This window comes from Aedes albopictus, chromosome 2, assembly GCF_035046485.1.
Source record: "Aedes albopictus strain Foshan chromosome 2, AalbF5, whole genome shotgun sequence".
NCBI classification, from domain to species: domain Eukaryota; kingdom Metazoa; phylum Arthropoda; class Insecta; order Diptera; family Culicidae; genus Aedes; species Aedes albopictus.
In genome coordinates, this window is record NC_085137.1 from 34,964,460 (window position 1) to 34,984,208 (window position 19,749).

General features: G+C 34.9%; 1 protein-coding gene across 2 annotated transcripts in view; it reads left to right on the forward strand.

The window, feature by feature from the left end:
- The window catches only part of LOC115268599 (neuronal acetylcholine receptor subunit alpha-7-like), a 437,921-nt gene that overhangs the window by 290,100 nt on the left and 128,072 nt on the right, over positions 1 to 19,749 (forward strand). For both annotated transcript variants that reach the window (XM_062849461.1, XM_062849462.1), the window contains exons 6-7: positions 7,047 to 7,227; positions 13,134 to 13,209. In XM_062849461.1, the coding sequence (XP_062705445.1) occupies positions 7,047 to 7,227; positions 13,134 to 13,209 (257 nt within the window). The remainder of the gene's footprint in view (positions 1 to 7,046; positions 7,228 to 13,133; positions 13,210 to 19,749) is intronic.

Genomic DNA, 19,749 nt, shown 5'->3' on the forward strand with positions numbered 1-19,749 from the left:
TGGTTTATGATTGGTCAAAAAATCAGCGTTTTTTATTAACGTATAAAAAAGTTAAGAACATTTGAATGAAAAAATATTTTGACGAAAAACTGGCCGTACGGATAATTGGGCAGACGAGAATATCTGAATCTTATGTCAAATCGAACAATCTTTGCTGTCATAGCTCATGTGAATTTGATGTGTTATTCAAAAATTTAAAGAATATCACACGAATAGCTCCAAGTGATATGATTGTTTTTATTTTTGTTCTTGTCGAAATATCAGAAAATTTCTACATAAGAACAAATTTAGCTCTCTACACGAAATAGAACACATACACCCATAGAGATGGCTCAAACGAAGAAACGAAGAAATGCTCTTGTTAGACAAGTTCAGGTATTCAACCCTGACTTATATTTATATTAGGGGTATTCACTAAACAGATTAAATTGCTGCGTAAGCCATGATTTTCTGCTTATTTGAAATGTTTCACGATTTTGCGAATGAAATAATCGAAGATTGCCTTGGTGATTGCGACGTTTAATCAGTTTAATCAGTTTACGCTGTGAAGTGAATCCCCCTATTAAAATGATAATTTTACAAAAATACTAGTTATAATTTATGATTTTATTATTTTTTTTATCTTTTTCTTTAAACCTCTACAAGACCAAAAAATCATTGCAGTTGACAACGTATCCAACAGTAATAATGAGCCTCTGGACAGTCTTTGGAAGTAATGTTGCATCATTGCGTTTTTGTTAACCGTAGAACCTTTTCTGTACATTTTTTTTATTATTATTAACAAAATCCCTATAAAACATGTAAGAATAAACTTGTAATTTCCCATCGTGAAAATTATAGCTTGTTTTCAATAGCAAACTTTTGTATAAAAGTTTTATTATAAGTTACACTTTAAGTAAATGAACTATATTTGTAAAGTTTATATTTGTGACCTTTCCACATATTTGCAGAAAAAAGCAGGTAGTTAATTGATTTATAAAGCTATGAGAAGTTCTAGATATTCTAATTTGAAAGTGATCATAATGTCAAATTTGCAAAAGGTACAAGATTTTTAATTTTGCATAGTTCTATTCATATTAGGAGATACTTATCAGGGGGATTTTATCAAAGGCTGCGTAAACGATATCGTACTTAAACATCGCGTTAACCAATCAGTTTTCATACAAATTTAGATGGAGGATCAAGGTATCTTTTAAGTTTTTTTTCCCCAAGGGGAAAATGGTTTTCAATTTTCAGAAACCATTTTTAAATAAAATTAAAAAAATGGTTTTGAAAAATTTATCAACTTTTTTCACCAGGAAAAAAAATCAGGAGATACCTTGATCATACCTCTTAATTTGTATAAAACTGATTAAAAAAAATGCTTTGCAATATAACGAAAGTTTGGAGTTTTATGTAAAAAATGTAAAAAAATGAAAAAAAAAATAGTTGAACAAGTTACGAAAAATTAGCTTTAATTTAGTTTTTATAAAAATAACATTTTTGCTGGTCGATCTCGAGGGTTCCTAAATAATTATTAAGAAATTCTACAATAAAAAAACTTACAAAAATGCTTTGGGAATGCATTTTTCTTTCTTTTTAGGATTGGACTATCCAAACATTGTTTTTGTTTTTGGTTAGCTTTTGTCAATTTACAGTTGTCTTTGTAGGTACGTTCGTTGTGCTTAACAACATGGATATAGTGGTTTAGAATCAGCTTCTGACCTATGTTAAAAATTTGAAAATTTTGAAAAAAAAATGTAATAATAAAAAATGTTTCAAAGTCTGGTGATGTCGTTTTATCAAAGATATTCGAACAAAACTTGCCAATTTTAAGGATGTTTGACAAGTCAAAGATTTCATGGAACAATAATTTGAAATATGTTGCCAATTTTCAATATCAGTACATAGAAATTAATAGAATATGTGTAATGCAACATTGAATTTAAAACAGTAGTTCCAAATTTTTTTGTGCATAATTTCATGCTGATTTCGAGTTTGTGCTAAAATTGAGGAGAGCAGTTTGTTGGATTTTGCTGAAAATCGAGGTTTACAGTTTTTTAAATTATGGATTTTACCAAAATTCCAACATTTTCCGTAGAAATTAGCTTTAATTCCTTTTTCTGTATGAATAGATAGATTCATATAGTGTATCCCAATCATCTGAACATATTATAAATTGATGCAGTGGCGTAGCCAGAAATTGTCTCTGGGAGGAGTTTTCAACGGTCAATGATATATTTTTTGATTTGACACTTACTTTTTGTAAACAGTAATGAGCAATTGTATTCGTAGTTTGAAAACAGCGGCGCAGCCGAAAAAAAAACCATTTTTTTATCGAATGGATTACTCCCGTCTAGGAATCTTTGGCGATAGGAATGGTAATGTTTTTCGATATATTTCCAAATTGGTTCAAACCACAAAAATAGACATTACTTTGTTTATTATTTCATTGACATATTTCTTTTTCTTAGTTTTTTTTATTGTACAACAGTGCCATTTTCCTATCTTTCAAGAAGTATCTCAAATCTGTATTTGTAAATTTTCTTGTCATATCCTTCGAATTTTAGCAATATTTGATTCCCAATGGAAAATTTGTCAAAAGGTTCATCACGACAAAGTCATTTTCCAAAGCAGAACTTTAACTTTTTGATATTTTTTCACGTTTGAGTGTAGACTTAGCTTTATATTAAAATACACGGTAATTTGAAACCAAATTATGAAATTTGGGTGGCTCTTCTGATTAAGTCGATTTTATTGTAATAAGTGTTAATTTTTCGTAAAAAAACCACGCTCCGTGTAATTTAAATCCTTTCATTGACGTACTTGTTGTTCTGGGAAAAGGTGCTTGTTTTCAATTAAAAAAAACATAAGAAAAATTATTGGAAATTAAAAGGCGAAAATGTTTGCTTATCGTCAACAGATAACTTTTTGAGCTTAAATCAAAAAGTACTGCGATTTCGTGGTAGTGGAAAAGCTAAAAGGCTGAAATTTACTTTTAACTTGATTTGCATACTAGAACATTTACAGATTTTCGATTTTTTTTAACTTATATTCAACCCTTTGAAGCCGGAGCGATCAATTTGACCCTGGCGATGAAACTGAGCATAAAAAACGCGGCCAGCGAGGTTGCATCAAGCTAAGGCAAAACAATCCGACTCCAAAGGGTTCAAAAACTTGAAGTAACATGTTTCCCAAAATAACGTTGAATAATAGTTTGACAAGTTTTGTCAGTTTTTTTTTTCTTTTTTTTACAAAAAAATTGAGTTTTAAGACTCTAACTATTCAAATGCTCGATCAACAGATAATCTTCAAGTGGGGTTTTTGAGAGATCTTTTTGTTATCTAACATTTTGTAAATTTCAAAGAAATCCATACCATGGCAACATTGAAAGAAGGGCATTTTTTTCATTGCCGTACGGGATTGCGCCGAAGGGTCCCAGATTTTCATGAAACTTTTTCCACAGGCAGGGCTCATAGATATATGAACAAAAAAAAATGAGAAAAATTCAGGCTCACCTATTTTCCCGGAAAACTCAGGTGGAAATTCTTTGTTTTCCCCTGACACTATTAACTTTGAAAAATCTCAACTCAAGAACGACGCATCATAAAAAGTTTTTTTTAGAAAATGAAAGCAAATTTTCTCAGAAATCCAAAAAATATAAACTGGAAAAAGTTTTCCACAAAATTTTCCACAGTTGAAAAAGTTCGTAAAAAAAAGCCAGAAAAACTATGCCCGAACTCGTTAAAAAATATCTAAAAAATATTTTTGAGACGGTTATTCCATAAGCTTTAATAGCTGAATTTTTTGGAATGCATTTTTTTTTTCGTTTTTGAGTTATGGCCAATTTTATTGAAAAATATCCAAATGTGTCATATAAGCCTTTTCTTTGAAAAATCATAAATCAAGAATGCTTTGTAGAAACAAAGTTTATTTTTAGAAAATGAAAGCGAACTTTCTCAGGAATCCAAAAAAATATGAAAAGGAAAAAGTTTTCTACAGTTGAAGATAATTCATAAAGAAAAGCTGGAAAAACTATGTCCGAACTAGCGGGAAATTTTCAAAAAAAATATTTTTAAGAAGGTAGTTTCATAAGCTGAAATTTTTGGAATGCACTTGTGTTTCGTTCTTGAGTTATGTTCAAATATGTGAAAAATGACCATATAATATATGCGCACATGGTTATTTTTCACAAAATTTACCATAACTCAAGAAAGAAAAAAAAAGTCCATTCCAAAAATTTCAGTGATCAAAGCTTATAATATTACCTTCTCAAAAATATATTTTTTTAAATTTTTCACGAGGTCGGGCATTGTTTCTCCGGCTTTTCTTTACGAGCTTTCTCAACTGTGGAAAACTTTGTGGAAAACTTTTTCCCAGTTCATATTTTTTGGATTCCTGAGAAAATTTGCTTTCATTTTCTAAAATAACTTTGTTTCTATGATGCTTCGTTTTTGAGTTATGATTTTTCAAAGTAAGTAGTGTCAGGGGAAAACAAGGAATTTCTACCTGAGTTTTCCGGGAAAATAGGCGACCCTGAATTTTTCGCAATTTTTTTTTGTTCATATATTCATGAGCTCAGCCTGTGGAAAATTTTCATGAAAATCTGAGACCCTTCGGCCCAATTTGAACGGTAATAAAAAAAAAACGCCCGGAAGGACAGACTTACGCCTAAGTCCTAAGTCCCAATTCTAAGTCTCAATATGTTTTGCTCAAATTTGGAGATTAATATTTTTGTGTGATTTAAATCTTAAAGAGCACACACATTTTAATTTTGAGTTTTTTTTTATTCTAAAATTAGGGGTTTTCGGGAATGACAATTAAGGTGAAACTGTACTATATTTTCAAAATTGTTTTCCATACATGTTTAGACGAATGATCCAGGTTGTCTCTCAAAGTGTAGTACTTCTGATTTTTTTCTTGTTCGAAAATGTTTTTCGATTTTGCAGAAACCAAAATTTTGATAAATAGGGTTTCTGAAAAACTGAACAACATTTTGCTCAGAAAAAAAATCAGAAAATTCCTTGACCATTCCTTTAATACGTATGGAATCCGATTTAAAAAAAAACATTCCATTATTGAAAAAATCAAAAACCAAAAAATATAGAAATTCCAGTTTTGCTTTAAGAATAGATAATCTTTTACTGTAAAAAGAGAGTTAAATGCTGCAGGGCAATAGAAAAAAGACCCATGAATTAATAAATCAAATCATTGTATACAAGTTCAGTGAGTTATAAAAAAAACGAATGTTTGAAAAACTGTTAATGAGATTTCTTTTTTTTTATTTTGATGTAGATTTTCATAAAATGTAGATTTCATAAACATGTAGATTTTCATTTAAAAAAAACCTAAAGCAATCACTCGTTTTAGAACTTCTGGAAATTTTTCATAATTTCAGCAGAAATTTTAAAGTTCATGCTTCATATAATAAACCCTTATAGGTTAAAAAAAACACGTTAACGCGAATCAGAACTGTGGAATCTATATTTGATTCTTGGTGATAATTTGCGTTTGAGAAAATGATTTAGAACTTCAGAATTACAAAACAGCAAAGTATTACTCAAGTCAAAATCATAGAATCAATAAATCATCGTGGCGAAACCAACCTGAGAACAGCTGGAAACTAAAAAAATAAAATTTTAATTTTAAGAAAATCTATTTTTTTAGTGTTGGAGATGAACCAGCCTCGGGCTGAAAATCTCCCTAATAAAGCTAATAATAATAATAAAAATAATAATAATAATAATATTTAGAATTCTGGGGGCCAAAACTCCAATTAGAATTGCATTGAATGAAAGCTATAAGAAATAGAATAACGGTTTTTATTTTCGGAAAAATAACATTAAATTAGCTTACCCACAACTTAGAAAAACATTTAAAAATTTATAAAATGAATGAAATTTCACCTATCGTATGTATACTTAGGCCCTTTTATTGACCATAATTTTGTTGAATTGGTCAGTGTTGTGTAAAGATGAAGATCATCGACAGTTATTTTAAATTTTCAGTGTAAGTTTTTTTTCAAAGTTTGAAAAATGAGGGAAATTTTTAGTTTTAGAATAGTTATTTATGTAATGAGTTGCAAAAAGTTGATTTTTTCAGCACGAGTCGTACATTTATCCAACGAGGCTTGTTGAGTTAAATAAATACGAAGAGTGCTAAAAAATCAAGTTTTGCAACGAGTTCCATACAATATTTTATGCAATGATTTTTTTCGTAATGCAACCCATTTGAGTTGCATAATGTTCATAATGCAACTCAAATGAGTTGCATTATGGACATTATACAACTTTTTTTCATTATGCAACTCATTTCAGTTGCATAATGAGCCAGTTCGAAAAAATTGGCCATTATGATACCAAAATGAGTTATATAAAATGTAAGTTATGATACTAAATTGCATAAAATTTATTGTTAAACTAGATAACCGTGATTATTACACATTTTTCGAATGAAATAATATGTTTTTATGTGCTGTTGTTCATCCAAAGAAAAAAAAAACTCGAAGTCAGATTCGCTTTAAATCCATGAAGACTATCGTAAAACCAATTCAATTGTAGTGTTTATTACTGGTTTGGGAATCTTTTTGGAAGCCAGTAGATGTAAAATTGTTGCCTTGAAGATAAGCTAAAAAATTTTCAAAATTCTTTATATTACTCCCATTCACTTCTACAGTAATGATGATTTGATACAGAAAGTTCTGGCAAAACCGACACCACACGTATCCTAAGCGTCTGCATCCCAAAAGATCCAACCAATGAAAATCCCCGAAAAAAGCAGCAAACGACATCCTTCTGTTTTCGTACCCATGAGAATGATATAATAACCACCAACTAGGACTGTTCCTCTACATACGCCAAATGCAAAAAAAATGATATACAAATAACCAACAAATGAAAAAAAAATACTAATCTTACCTTAATCTAGACAGATCTAAACACACCTTCTATTCACTGTTATTATATAGTTATAGCTAACCTCTACAACCCCCAACAACCCCAATTCAATAAAACTTGAAAGTGGACAGCAGTTGGAAAATTCATCATTACCGTATATTTATATTTTAGTGCTGATGAAGGCTTTGATGGCACATATCCGACGAACGTAGTCGTGCGTAATAATGGTTCTTGTTTATATGTGCCACCAGGAATCTTCAAATCAACATGTAAAATAGATATAACGTGGTTTCCATTTGACGATCAAAGATGTGAAATGAAGTTTGGTAGTTGGACATATGATGGTTTCCAGGTAAATTTGAGAACTTTGAACAGCAACAGTAATCAAAAAAAAAAAAAAAAGATCATTAAATAATGTTTTTAAAAAGAGACTTAAATCCAAAGCGAGAGAATTTCTACTTTTTCCTGTTTCTTGTTTTTACTCATTACATCGAACTTTTTTCGGTAGTGTTTCTGTATTTTGTTTTTATTTTTATTAATTATTTTTCCGTTCGGTAGTTTCTGTTTGATATCTAGCTATATTTTTCCGGATGAGGAATGATGCTTATGATTTCAACTAACTAACCTTGGACACTTCACTAGGAAGTGCACTGGAAATGCAGTATTTCGGGCAATTGTTTAGAGAAGCAAGCTATAGCGCTGCTGCATAACTGCTTTGATTGACCTCTTAGAGGAGAGCTTTGTGCTGATTTTTGTTTCCTGTACATATGTGAACCTAGATCGTGTTTCTGTTGCAATTCGGCATCATAGTGTTCGGAAGCTTTTAATTGGCCTACGTGTGCGATAGATTGGTTAGCTTTTAGATGTATTGTTTGAACAAATTTGAAAGAAATAATAGATTGTTCCAAGAAAACAAATCATGTTTTTTTTATATAATTGAGCACTTCCAGACTTCCTTCAGGAAGTCTGCTCAATTTCCTTCGAGAGGTGGCTCAACTTACTTCGAGAAATTTGCTCAGGAAGCTTGATCACCTTTCTTCCGAAAATTTGATCAATCTCCTTCAGAAAGTTTGCTCAATTTCTTTCCAGAAGTTTGCTCAATTTCCTTCGAGAAGTTGCTCAGCTTCCTTCAAGAAGCTTACTCAAGTCCTTTCAGGAAGTTTTTTCAGCTTCCTTCAGAAAGTTTGCTCAACCTCCTTCAGAAAGTGGGCTCAATTTTCTTCGAGAAGTTTGATCTACTCCCTTCAGGAAACTTGATCAACCTCCTGCAGAAAGTTTGCTCAGCTTTCTTCAGTCAGTTTGCTCAACTTTCTTCAAGAGGTTTGCTCAAATTACTTCAGGAAAGGAGGAAGTTTCCTCAACTTTCTTCAGATAGTTTTCTCAACTTCCTTCAGAAAGTTTGCTCAACCTCCTATAGAAAGTTTGCTCCCTTCAAAAACTTTCATCAGGAGATTTGCGCAACAAGTTTGTTCAATTTCCTTCAAGAGGTTGCTCAGCTTCCTTCAAGATGTTTGCTGAACTTCCTTCAGAAAGTTTTTTCAGCTTCCTTTAGGAAATTTGCTCAATCTCCTTCAGAAAAATTGCTTAATTTTCTTTGAGAGCATAGCTCAAATTACTTCAGCAACTTGCTCAATTCCCTTCAGAAAGTTAGCTCAATTTTGTTCGAGAAGTTTGCTCAACCTCGTTCAGGAATTTTGCTTAATTTGCTTCGATAAGTTTGATTAAATTACTTCAGGAAGCTTGCACAACTTCCCTCAGGAAGTTTACTCAACTTGCTTCAGGAAGTTTGCTCAATTTCCTTCAGAAATTTTGCTCCCTTTAGAAACTTGCTGAACTTCCATCAGGAAATTTGCTCAACCTTCTTCAGAAATTTTTGCTCTATTTCCTTCAGAAGTTTTCTAAACATCTTTCAAGAAGTTTGTTCAACTTCCTTAAGGAAATTTGCTCAATCTCCTTCAGAAAAATGCTTAATTTTCTTTGAGAGGTTAGCTCAAATAATTTCAGGAAGTTTTTTCAGCTTCCTTCAGAAAGTTTGCTCATCCTTCTTCAGAAAGTTTGCTCCCTTTAGAAACTTTGCTGAACTTCCATCAGGAAATTTGCTCAACCTCCTTCAGAAATTTTTGCTCTATTTCCTTCAAGAGGTTTTCTAAGCTTCCTTCAAGAAGTTTGTTCAACTTCCTTCAGGAAATTTGTTCAATCTACTTCAGAAAAATTACTTATTTTTGTTTGACAGGTTTTCTCATATTCCTTCAAAAGCTTCCTCAACTCCCTTCAGGAAGTTTTTGAAGCATCCTTCAGGAAGTTTCTCAACTGGTTTCAGAAAGCTTGCACAATTTTCTTCGAGAAGTTAGCTCAAATTACTTCAAAAAGCTTGCTCAACATCTTTCGAGAAGTTTGCTAAGCTTCCTTCAAGAAGCTTGCTTAATTTCTTTTGAGAAGTTTGTTAAATTACCTTTCGAGAGGTTGCTCATTTTACTTCGGGAAATTTGCTCAACTTCCTTCAGGAAATTTGCTCAGCTTTCTTCGAGAAATTTGCGCAACTCCCTTCAGGAAGTTTGTGCAACATTCTTCAGGAAGTTTGTTTAAACTCCTTCGAGAAGTTTGCTAGATTTTCTTCGAAAAGTTTGCTGAAATCCCTTTTGGAAGCTTGATCAACTCCCTTCAGGAAGCTTACAAAACTCCCTTCAGGAAATTTGCTCAACTTCCTTCAGAAAATTTTCTCAACCTCCTTCAGAAAATTTGCTCAATTGTCTTCGAGTAGTTTGCTCAACCTCCTTCGAGAAGTTTGCTCAATTTTCTCTGAGAGGTTGCTCAGCTTTCTCTATGAAGTTTGCTCAACTTCCTTCAGGAAGTATTCCCAACTTCCTTCAGGAAAGTTGTTCAATCTCCTTCAGAAAGTTTGCTTATTTTTCTCAAATTACTTCAGGCAGCTTGCTCAACTCCCTTCAGGAAGTTTGTGCAACTTGCTTCAGGAAGTTTGCTTAAACTCCTTTGAAAAGTTTGCTAAATTTTCTTCGAGAAGTTTGTTCAAATCACTTGAGGAAGCTTGCTCAACTCCCTTTAAGAAGCTTATTAAACTTCCTTCAGGAAGTTCGCTCAACTTTCTTCAGAAAGTTTGCTTAAACTCCTTCGAGAAGTTTGCTCAATGTCCTTTGAGTAGCAACCTCTTCTGATATTTGCTCAACTTCTTTCAAGAAGTTTGCTCAGCTTCCTTCAAGAGATTTTCTCAACCTCCTTCAGAAAGTTTGCTCCCTTCAAAAACTTTGCTCAACTTTCATCAGGAGATTTGCGCAACAAGTTTGCTCAATTTCCTTCAAGAGGTTGCTCAGCTTCCTTCAAGATGTTTGCTGAATTTCCTTCAAGAAGTTTGTTCAACTTCCTTCAGGAAATTTGCTCAATCTTCTTCAGAAATATTGCTTAATTTTCTTTGAGAGGTTTTCTCATATTCCTTCAAAAGCTTGCTCAACTCCCTTCAGGAAGTTTTTAAAGCTTCCTTCAGAAGGTTTCTCAACTGGTTTCAGCAAGTTTGCTCAATTTTCTTCGAGAAGTTTGCTCAAATTACTTCAGAAAGTTTGCTCAACCTCCTTCGAGAAGTTTGCTCAGCTTCCTTCAAGAAGTTTGCTCAATTTCTTTTGAGAAGTTTGCTAAATAACCTTTCGAGAGGTTGCTCAACTTACTTCAGGAAGCTTGCTCAGCTTTCTTCGAGAGATTTGCGCAACTCCCTTCAGGAAGTTTGTGCAATTTCATTCAGAGAGTTTGCTTAAATTCCTTCGAGAAGTTTGTTTAATTTTCTTCGAGAAGTTTCTTAAATCACTTTTGGAAGCTTGCTCAACTCCTTTCAGGAGGCTTGCAAAACTCCCTTCAGGAAGTTTGCTCAACTTCCTTTAGAAAGTTTGCTCAACCTCCTTCAAAAAATTTGCTCAATTGTCTTCGAGAAGTTTGCTCAACCTCCTTCAAGAAATTTGCTCAATTTCCTCCGGAAGATTGTTCAGCTTTCTCAGAGAAGTTTGATCAACTCCCTTCAAGAAGTTTGCTTGAACTCTTTCGAGAATTTTGCTCAATGTCCTTTGAGTAGCAACCTCTTCCGATATTTGCTCAACTTCTTTCACGCAGTTTGCTCAGCTTCCTTTAAGAAATTTTCTCAAACTCCTTCAGCAAGTTTGTTAAGCTTCCTTCAGAAATTTTGAGCTACTTCCTTCAAGAAATTTTCTTCGACAAGTTTGCTCAATTTACTTCAGGAAGCTTGCTCAACTCCCTTCAGGAAGCTTGCTCAATTTCCATCAGGAGATGAGTTTGCTAAATTTTCTTCGAGAAGTTTGCTAAATTTTCTTCGAGAAGTTTGCTCAAATTGCTTTATGAAGCTTGCTTGCTCAGTTGTCTTCGAGAAGTTTGCTCAAACTTCTTCGAGAAGCTTGCTGCATTTCCTCCGAGAGGTTGCTTAGCTTTCTTCAAGAAGTTTGATCAATTCCCTTCAGGAAGTTTTCCCAACTTCCTTCAGGAAAGTTGCTTCAGAAAGTTTGATTATTTTTCTTCGAAAAGTTTGCTCACCTCCTTTCAGGAAGCTTGCTTGAACTCCTTCGAGAAGTTTGCTCAATGTCTTTCGAGTAGCAACCTCTTCAGAAATTTGCTCAACTTCTTTCAGGAAGTTAGCTCAGCTTCCTTCAAGAAATTTCCTCCACTTCCTTTAGGAAGTTTGTTTAGCTTCCTTCAGGAATTTTGATTACAAGTAAGCTTGTTTAACTCCCTTCAGAAAGTTTTTTGATTTTGAGCATTTTTTAAGTTTTTACTCAAAACTTACCCACCTTTTGTCTGGAATTTGCTCAACTTTGTATTTAACATTCATTCACTAGATAACCAATCTATCCTCTGATCTGTGAGCACTTCACTGTCACTCGTGTCGTCCAGGTTCACTGAAAATCATTCTATCCGTTCTAGTTTGTCACATTGTTTCATGTTTCATGAAGATGTAACTTAGAAGCAATTTTCTTTCTCATAGTTTTCACATTTTTTCCAGTCTTCAATTAGTTTCCCTAATTTTGTAAATACTTTCAACTCCCTCCGGCTTCCCTGTCGCTCCCACCTGAACATTCATCATTTTTCATTTCGTACTTCGAATCTACCCCTTAAAACAAACCTCGTTCAACTCTCATTGCCTTCGATAAACCAAATCGCATTAAACCAAAAAAAAAAGCTCAAGAAACCCTCTCACACCTCCCAAGACAAGGCGCTCGACGATCGTAAGACTTTTTCGGTTTTGCTTCTGGTCGCTGCACATTGCGTCAGCCGTGCCGGGTGCGCTCCGAAAAAGACTTCGGCGATTCGGAGTCTGTCGATAAGAGCGAAACAAACACAACCAGAAAAAAAAACCATCATAATCGCAAACTATCGAACGTCTAGAAGTAGTGATGTCCGATCGTTGATGTCAGTCATATCATGCCCATTCCGCACTGAGTTGAGTTAAAGAAACAGCGACGAAACTTCCCCCCAAAAACCCCAGTAATCCCAAGTCGATAAATGAATGCGCACATTTTGTTACTCTCGATTGCACCCAAAATTGTGTGTGAACTCGCGGCAATAGCTCAGGAACGCAACAGCCGGACGCAAATAACCGAGAGAGGACCCGCGATCGACGGACCTTTCCAGGAGTTGGAGACGCCTCTTCATCAACTTCATGCTTCATGCTCATCCATTCATAGCATTAGATTGTAGCAGCAGTAGATGGACAATTGTATCATGCTTGGTTTTTTAGTTCTGTGTGCGCTCAAATTCTAGATTTGATTTAGTTTATGATTTTGCATCTGCATTAGGGTGTGACTTGTTTTGCACATTTCTTAAAACCGAAAACCTCTTGCTTTTCTTGTTTCAAATCAAGTGACAACAGCTGCACCCTAATCTGCACTCTTGTATAAACGAACATCATCCATCGAGAATTTGCATGATTTGGCCGAAATTCTCCCTTCAGTTCTTTTCAACGCTACCACGTGCATTTGAGTGCATCTAGAACCTAGAGACTTGCTCAGCTCACCCATCCACTGCTCATCTCAACATTTTCGGTTTTATTTCCTGTCAATGCCATTTTCTACCCCTTCGAATGTATGCCTGATGAGAATGGAACTCTGTTTTTGCAAGGCGACACACGGCAACGTCGAATTTACTAACGAGTTTACCTTTTTCCTCTTCTTCTCCAAATGTTCCGGTGCTCATCATCATCACTTGGTGGCCTCATAAATTTGATGACATGACGACCCGCGTCTATAGCTGGATTTACAGCTGCAAGACGAAGCGGGTGGGGATATTAGTAGTTTCGTGACGAATGGGGAGTGGGACCTGCTGGGTAAGTAGATTACATAACTGAATGCATACATTAATAATTTATAGAAACAATTGTGGTGTCCTTCGTCTATTTTATTTCTGCAAAACCCATTTGATAAAATTTGATTTGTCAATTGATTAGATAAGGTCTACAATTCCACCGTAAAAAAGTAAACTACTCTTTTTCATATTTTTAAACACTTTTCCCTAGTCGAGAGTAATTTCTACAAATACAAAAATGTTTAGTTTACTTAAAAGTAAAAATTCATTTAAGTAAAAAAATAGATTGAAGTGTAATAATTTGTAAACATCTTGTGATTTTGAAACTATATAACATAGTAACGAAATTGTTTAGTCGAGTTTCGACTGATGAGAGAATAATTTCCATGCATAATTACACGGTGCTTAAGGACTGCGCCCTGGAATGCTCCTGAAAATTTTCGGAATCTCCTGAAACGCCCTTGGAACTCTTTTGAAAGTACTTAAAACCATTTGGAACGTCCTTGACCATTCTAAATCCACTAAAATACCCTGGATCGCCCCTGAAACTACTTGTAAACCACAGTAAAGACCCAGAAATCTCTGTAACGCCACTGAAATCTCTTGGAATGCCACTGAAACCCCTTGAAATTCTATGGAACACTTTTGATGCCCCCTGTTATGTCCATGAAGTGCCCTGGAATACTCCTGAAACCACTCGAAACTTTAAAACGCTCTTGACAAGGGTAACGCCCCTGCAACTCGTTGAAATGTATCAGAAGTCTATCGAAACCCCTTGAAATGCCCCTGAATCCCCCTGGAATACCGCTGAAATTCACTGGAACGCCCCTTGAATCCCTCTGTATCCAGTGCTGGATATGTCATTTCGACTTATTTAGATTCAATCACCTTCAATATTCATCATGAATATCATTTGGAATCTTTTCAATATGAATATCATTTGGATTTTTTTTATAGTCGATGACATTGACCTTATATATAAAGGAGAGTGCGTTTTTTCCGTGACTTTCTTGTTGAACTGGGCTATAGACTGTTTCAGAAATTATAAATACACTAACGATTAACTGTCATTTCAATTTGAGCATAATATCCAAAAAAGTTTCTTCTAGCTCTTATAGTAAACATGCTAACGAAGCAAATAATACCAATTTTGTTGATGTTTCTGGTAAATGTTAAAAAATAGGGCTCTGTAAACTAGATGATTAAAATTTGAAGTTGCACAAAATTGTCAAAAAATGTAGCATGGTAGGAAAGAAAAAAATCTCACAGATAAAATATTTAATTTCCAAACACAATAAAAATTGCTGTATCGATAATAAAAGATATTTCTCTATTGGTGAGAGTAATTTTTACTGGATTATTTGATCAAGAACCACCATTACGGGCCTTCTCAATACAATTTTTTTGTTTCAAATTTCTCAACAACACCAGTAGCAACAAACGTTAAGCAAACGAATGTCTTAATTACTGCTTACTGCATTCGTTTTTGTGGTATGACAAGCTTTGCCATCTGAAGGATTGAATGAGCTGAAAAAATAAGTTTGTTTAGATTAAATGCGTTCAGGAAAGCTGAGAAACTGTGTGGTAGTTCTTATGTTCCGTAGAAAACCTTAAAAATTAAGAAACTTGATCTCCGAAAAAATGTTGTGGAAATGCCTTTATCGATTTCTCCCAAATTCTGATCAAGGCATTTCTTAGACAACTTGTTGAGAAATCGAATGTGATTAAAATTTAGATAATTTTTGGTATTTAGTGATGAATAATGTTAAAATCATTAAAAAACACCTTTGTGCAAATGCAAATTTGAAAAATTAAGTTATTTGTTAGAGAACTCGACTGTTCTTTAAAATATCAAGACAATTTAAAGGAAATATAAAAATATGGAGTACAATATGCTATACTCTGAAAGAAGTTGGTTAAAATCATAAGAACAGTTCGTTTAATTTAATAAACAAAGTGTATTTATAATTTCTGAAACAGTCTATAGCTGTACAAGTTTGTCATATATCATATTGAAACTTCTTGGAACACCCTTTAAGCCCCTTGAAAATTATTGGAACACTCCTGGAATTTTTTTAACGCTCCTGAAACTTTCTGTCTCCCCTTGGAAGACCCATGAAACTCAAAGAAAATCATTAAAAGGCTCACGAAACCTTGTGGAACAGCCCGGTAATGTTCCTGAAATCCCCTGGAATGCCCTTTTTTCTATTTCTTTATTTGACAGGCCCGGACGCGGCTTTAGGACAGAAGGTCGAAGGACAAATGGTCGAAGGACAAAAGGTCGAAGGACATAAGGTCGAATAGACATAAGGTCGAAGGGACAAAAGGTCGAATGGACAAAAGGTCGAATGGACAAAAGGTCGAATGGGACAAAAGGTCGAATGGGACAAAAGGTCGAATGGGACAAAAGGTCGAATTGGAAAAAAGGTCGAATGGACTTAAATTTGAGCAGACCAAGTTACCAGCTGGTGTGCCTCACTAATAAAAAAATATTTGATGAAACTTTGTTGCTTCTCATTGAGAGAAACATTATAGTGCTATTATAGAAAGCATATGCATTTCAGCCACTAACATTTCTATAGGAAATTTTTCCTTCTTTTGCTTATGGGCTGGTCTTTCAAGTTACGTTAATGTAGTTTTAATGGCAATTTAGTTTGATTTTTTATTCAATTTTTTTTCCTTCTTAAATTTATAGGCTGTTTTTTTATGTTTTGTTACTGAAAAGAAAAAATATTGACTCTTTAGGTACTTATTATTCAATTTTGCCTTCTTTCACTCAATAGCTGTTCTTCATAACTATTCTGCAGAAATAATCACTGACTACTTGTGCATAGTGATCATTCTCTCTTGAATTGATAGGTAGTTCTTGCGAATTACACTATATTTTTTTTAAAAAGACACGGACACGTTTAGTACTTCCAGTGAGCTATTCGCTCTTTGAAGGAAACACGGCACTAGACAACGGACTAGCATGCAACGCCCAGTGGCACAGCCGAAATCTTTTTCCTGACAGCTGCGGCGGGAATCGAACCCGCGCTCCTAGCACGATGCGACTAAATGCTTGGTGACACTAGCCGCACGACCACGAAGCCGCACAATATAGGTTTTGTGTGCTCATATAATACCCAAATTATCTAACTCATTGATTGTTTGGATATATTTAATCGCTGTAATTATTGGAGTTTCATATAAGAATATTTCAATCTATGATTTTTCTACACATAGGCTGTTCTTTCGAGGAATACTGTGTTCGACAACTTTAATTAATAACAATACTTTCTATAATTTATGGGCATCTATTTCGAATATCAATGCAATGAGCTAATCAAATGGAACATTTTAGCTACTATGTACAAGGTTTAGTAGACATTTTCCTATTTTTCAATAATGTTTTTTTAAGTTCAATAATGTTAAGTTAGGTGTTTTAAAGTTTAAGTTTTAAGTATCACTGGTTCTATTATCGTGTTCTAGCAAATTCTGATAACTTTTTCTTGTCTTCCAATTTGTCTATTAAGCCTTTTGTCCTATTCGACCTTTTGTCCCATTCGACCTTTTGTCCCATTTGACTTTTTGTCTCATTCGACCTTTTGTCCCATTTGACTTTTTATCCCCTTCGACCTTTTGTCCTTTCGACCTTTTGTCCTTTCGACCTTTTGTCCTTTCGACCTTTTGTCCTTTCGACCTTTTGTCCTTTCGACCTTTTGTCCTTTCGACCTTTTGTCCATTCGACCTTTTGTCCATTCGACCTTTTGTCCATTCGTGCTTTTGTCCTTCGACCTTTTGTCCTTCGACCTTTTGTCATAGGCTTTGGTACAATAGGTCGAAGGACAGATGGTCGAAGGACAAAAGGTCGAAGGACAAAAGGTCGAATGGACAAAAGGTCGAATGGACAAAAGGTCGAATGGACAAAAGGTCGAATGGACAAAAGGTCGAATGGACAAAAGGTCGAATGGACAAAAGGTCGAATGGACAAAAGGTCGAATGGACAAAAGGTCGAATGGACAAAAGGTCGAATGGACAAAAGGTCGAATGGACAAAAGGTCGAATGGACAAAAGGTCGAATGGACAAAAGGTCGAATCGACAAAAGGTCGAATGGACAAAAGGTCGAATGGGACAAAAGGTCGAATGTGACAAAAGGTCGAATGGGACAAAAGGTCGAATGGGACAAAAGGTCGAATGGACAAATGGTCGAATGAACAAAAATTCTAGTAGGTACCATCTGGTGTGTCACAAAAAATATTTGATGAGACTTTGTTGTTGTTCATTAACCCTTCAGGACGCGCGCCGTTGTCAAAAGCACATCACTACCAAAAAACCTCGCTCGTCATATACAGCGCGAGCGCGGTGCAATTTCAGCTGTTTGATGGCACGCGTCCTGAAAGGTTAAGAAAAACATTATAGTACTGTTATAGAAATCATATGCATTCAGCCAATAACATTTTCATAGGAATTTTTTCCTTCTTTTCTTTATAAGCTGTTCTTTCAAGCTGTATTAATGTAGAATTTAATGGCAATTTAGTTTGATTTTGTGTTCAGGAATTTTTCTTTCTTAAATTTATAGGCTGTTCTTTTAAGTTTTGTTATTGATATAATTATTGACTCTTAAGGTACTTTTTATTCAATCAGAAATTTTGCCTTCTTTTATTCAATAGCTGTTCTTCCTAACTATACTGCATAAATATTCATTGATTACTGGTGATTAGTGTTCATCCCCTCGTGGATTGATACGTGATTCTTACGATTTGCACTGTATAGGTTTCGTTTTCGTTTCGTTTGATCATATAATACCCAGAGATTTAAGTAAATAGAAAATCGGATTAAGTACTGTTCTATTTAATTCCACTAAGAATTTGCATCCTTTGTACTTGACTCGAGTCGTGGAATCGAGTCAAGTACAAGACACTGAAGACGACCTTACAGTTGAGGTTGAAATACGTATCTGTCAAAGGATGCAAATGCACACAGTATTCCACTAACAATCCCAGGTTTATCATCATATCCCAGAGATCTCTAATTCATAGACTGTTTGGCTTTATTAAATCCATTATAGCGATTGGAGTTTCAAACGGCAATATGTCAAGCTATGTTTCATCCTTCTTCTACCCATAGGCTGTTGTTTTCAACTTATCAATAGCATAACTTTCTATCATTTATGGGCATTTATTTCGAATTGCAATGTGTAATAAATAGCATCAGCTTTTGCAAGTTTTTTATATTGCTGAATAATTTTGGAATCACTGGTTGTATTATTTTTATGGGAATGTTAATTGTCGTTTTCTGAACACTTTTTCATATCTTCCATTTTATCCTTTGTCTATTTAACCCTTTGTCCTATTCGACCTTTTGTCCATTCGACCTTTTGTTCATTCGACCTTTTGTCCTTCGACTTTTTGTCCTTCGACCTTTTGTCATAGATTCCCGGACGCCCGAAGGCTTTACGGGGCCAATAGAACCATTTTTCATTTTGAATTAGACAAACTAACAGAATCACAGCCACTCTGTGACTCTTGAATACCACACAATTTTTGCCTTTCTCGTACACCAAGGTGTACCGAAAGGCTATATGTTCACTCCAAAAATGAAATCTTGATAGATCCCCCGCAGGGCCAAGTCTTATATACTATTCGACTCAGCTCGACGAGTTGAGATAATGTCTGTGTGTGTGTATGTGTGTGTGTATGTATGTATGTGTGTGTGTGCGTGTGTATGTGTGTATGTGTACAAAAATGTCACCTCACTTTTGGATAGTAAATATCATCCGATTTCATCGCTTTTGGTTTCAGTCGACGCGGAATATTGTCCCATTGTTTCCTATTGAAAATGGTTTGAATCGGTTCAGCCGTTCCGGAGTTATGGCCATTTAGGTGTTCCGGACCGGTACCCCAAGAAGGGGCCAGATATGAAATTGCAACAAACCCATGCATGCGACCCATCAAACCACGGCATTTTCGAATATCTGATGAACAGTAAGCAGCAAAATAGTCGCAGACTATACCTGAACCGGTAGTGTTCCGGAACCGGTTCCGGGTTTCCCGCCGGAAGTGGCCAAATATAAAAGTGAACCAAATCCATGCATGCGACACATCAAATCGCAGCTTTTTCTATAACCTGATTAACGGTAGACAGGAAAATAGTCTCAGACCATATCGGAACCGGTTCCGGGTGTCCCGCCGGAAGTGGCCAAATTTAAAAGTGAAACAAACCCATGCATACGACACATCAAATAGCAGCTTTTTCTATAACCTAATGAACGGTAAATAGGAAAATAATCGCAGACTATATCTGAACCGCTAGTGTTGCGGAACCGGTTCCGGGTGTTTCGCCGGAAGTGGTCAAATATAAAAGTGAACCAAACCAATGCATGCAACACATCAAATAGCCGCTTTTTCTATAACCTGAGGAACGGTAAACAGGAAAATGGTCTCAGACCATAACTGATCTGGTAGCATCCCGGAACCGGTTCCTGGTGTCCCGCTGAAAGTGACCTAATTCATACATGCGACACATCAAATCGTGGCCTTTTCTATAACTTGTACGGTCAGCAAGAAAATAAGTTAAGCC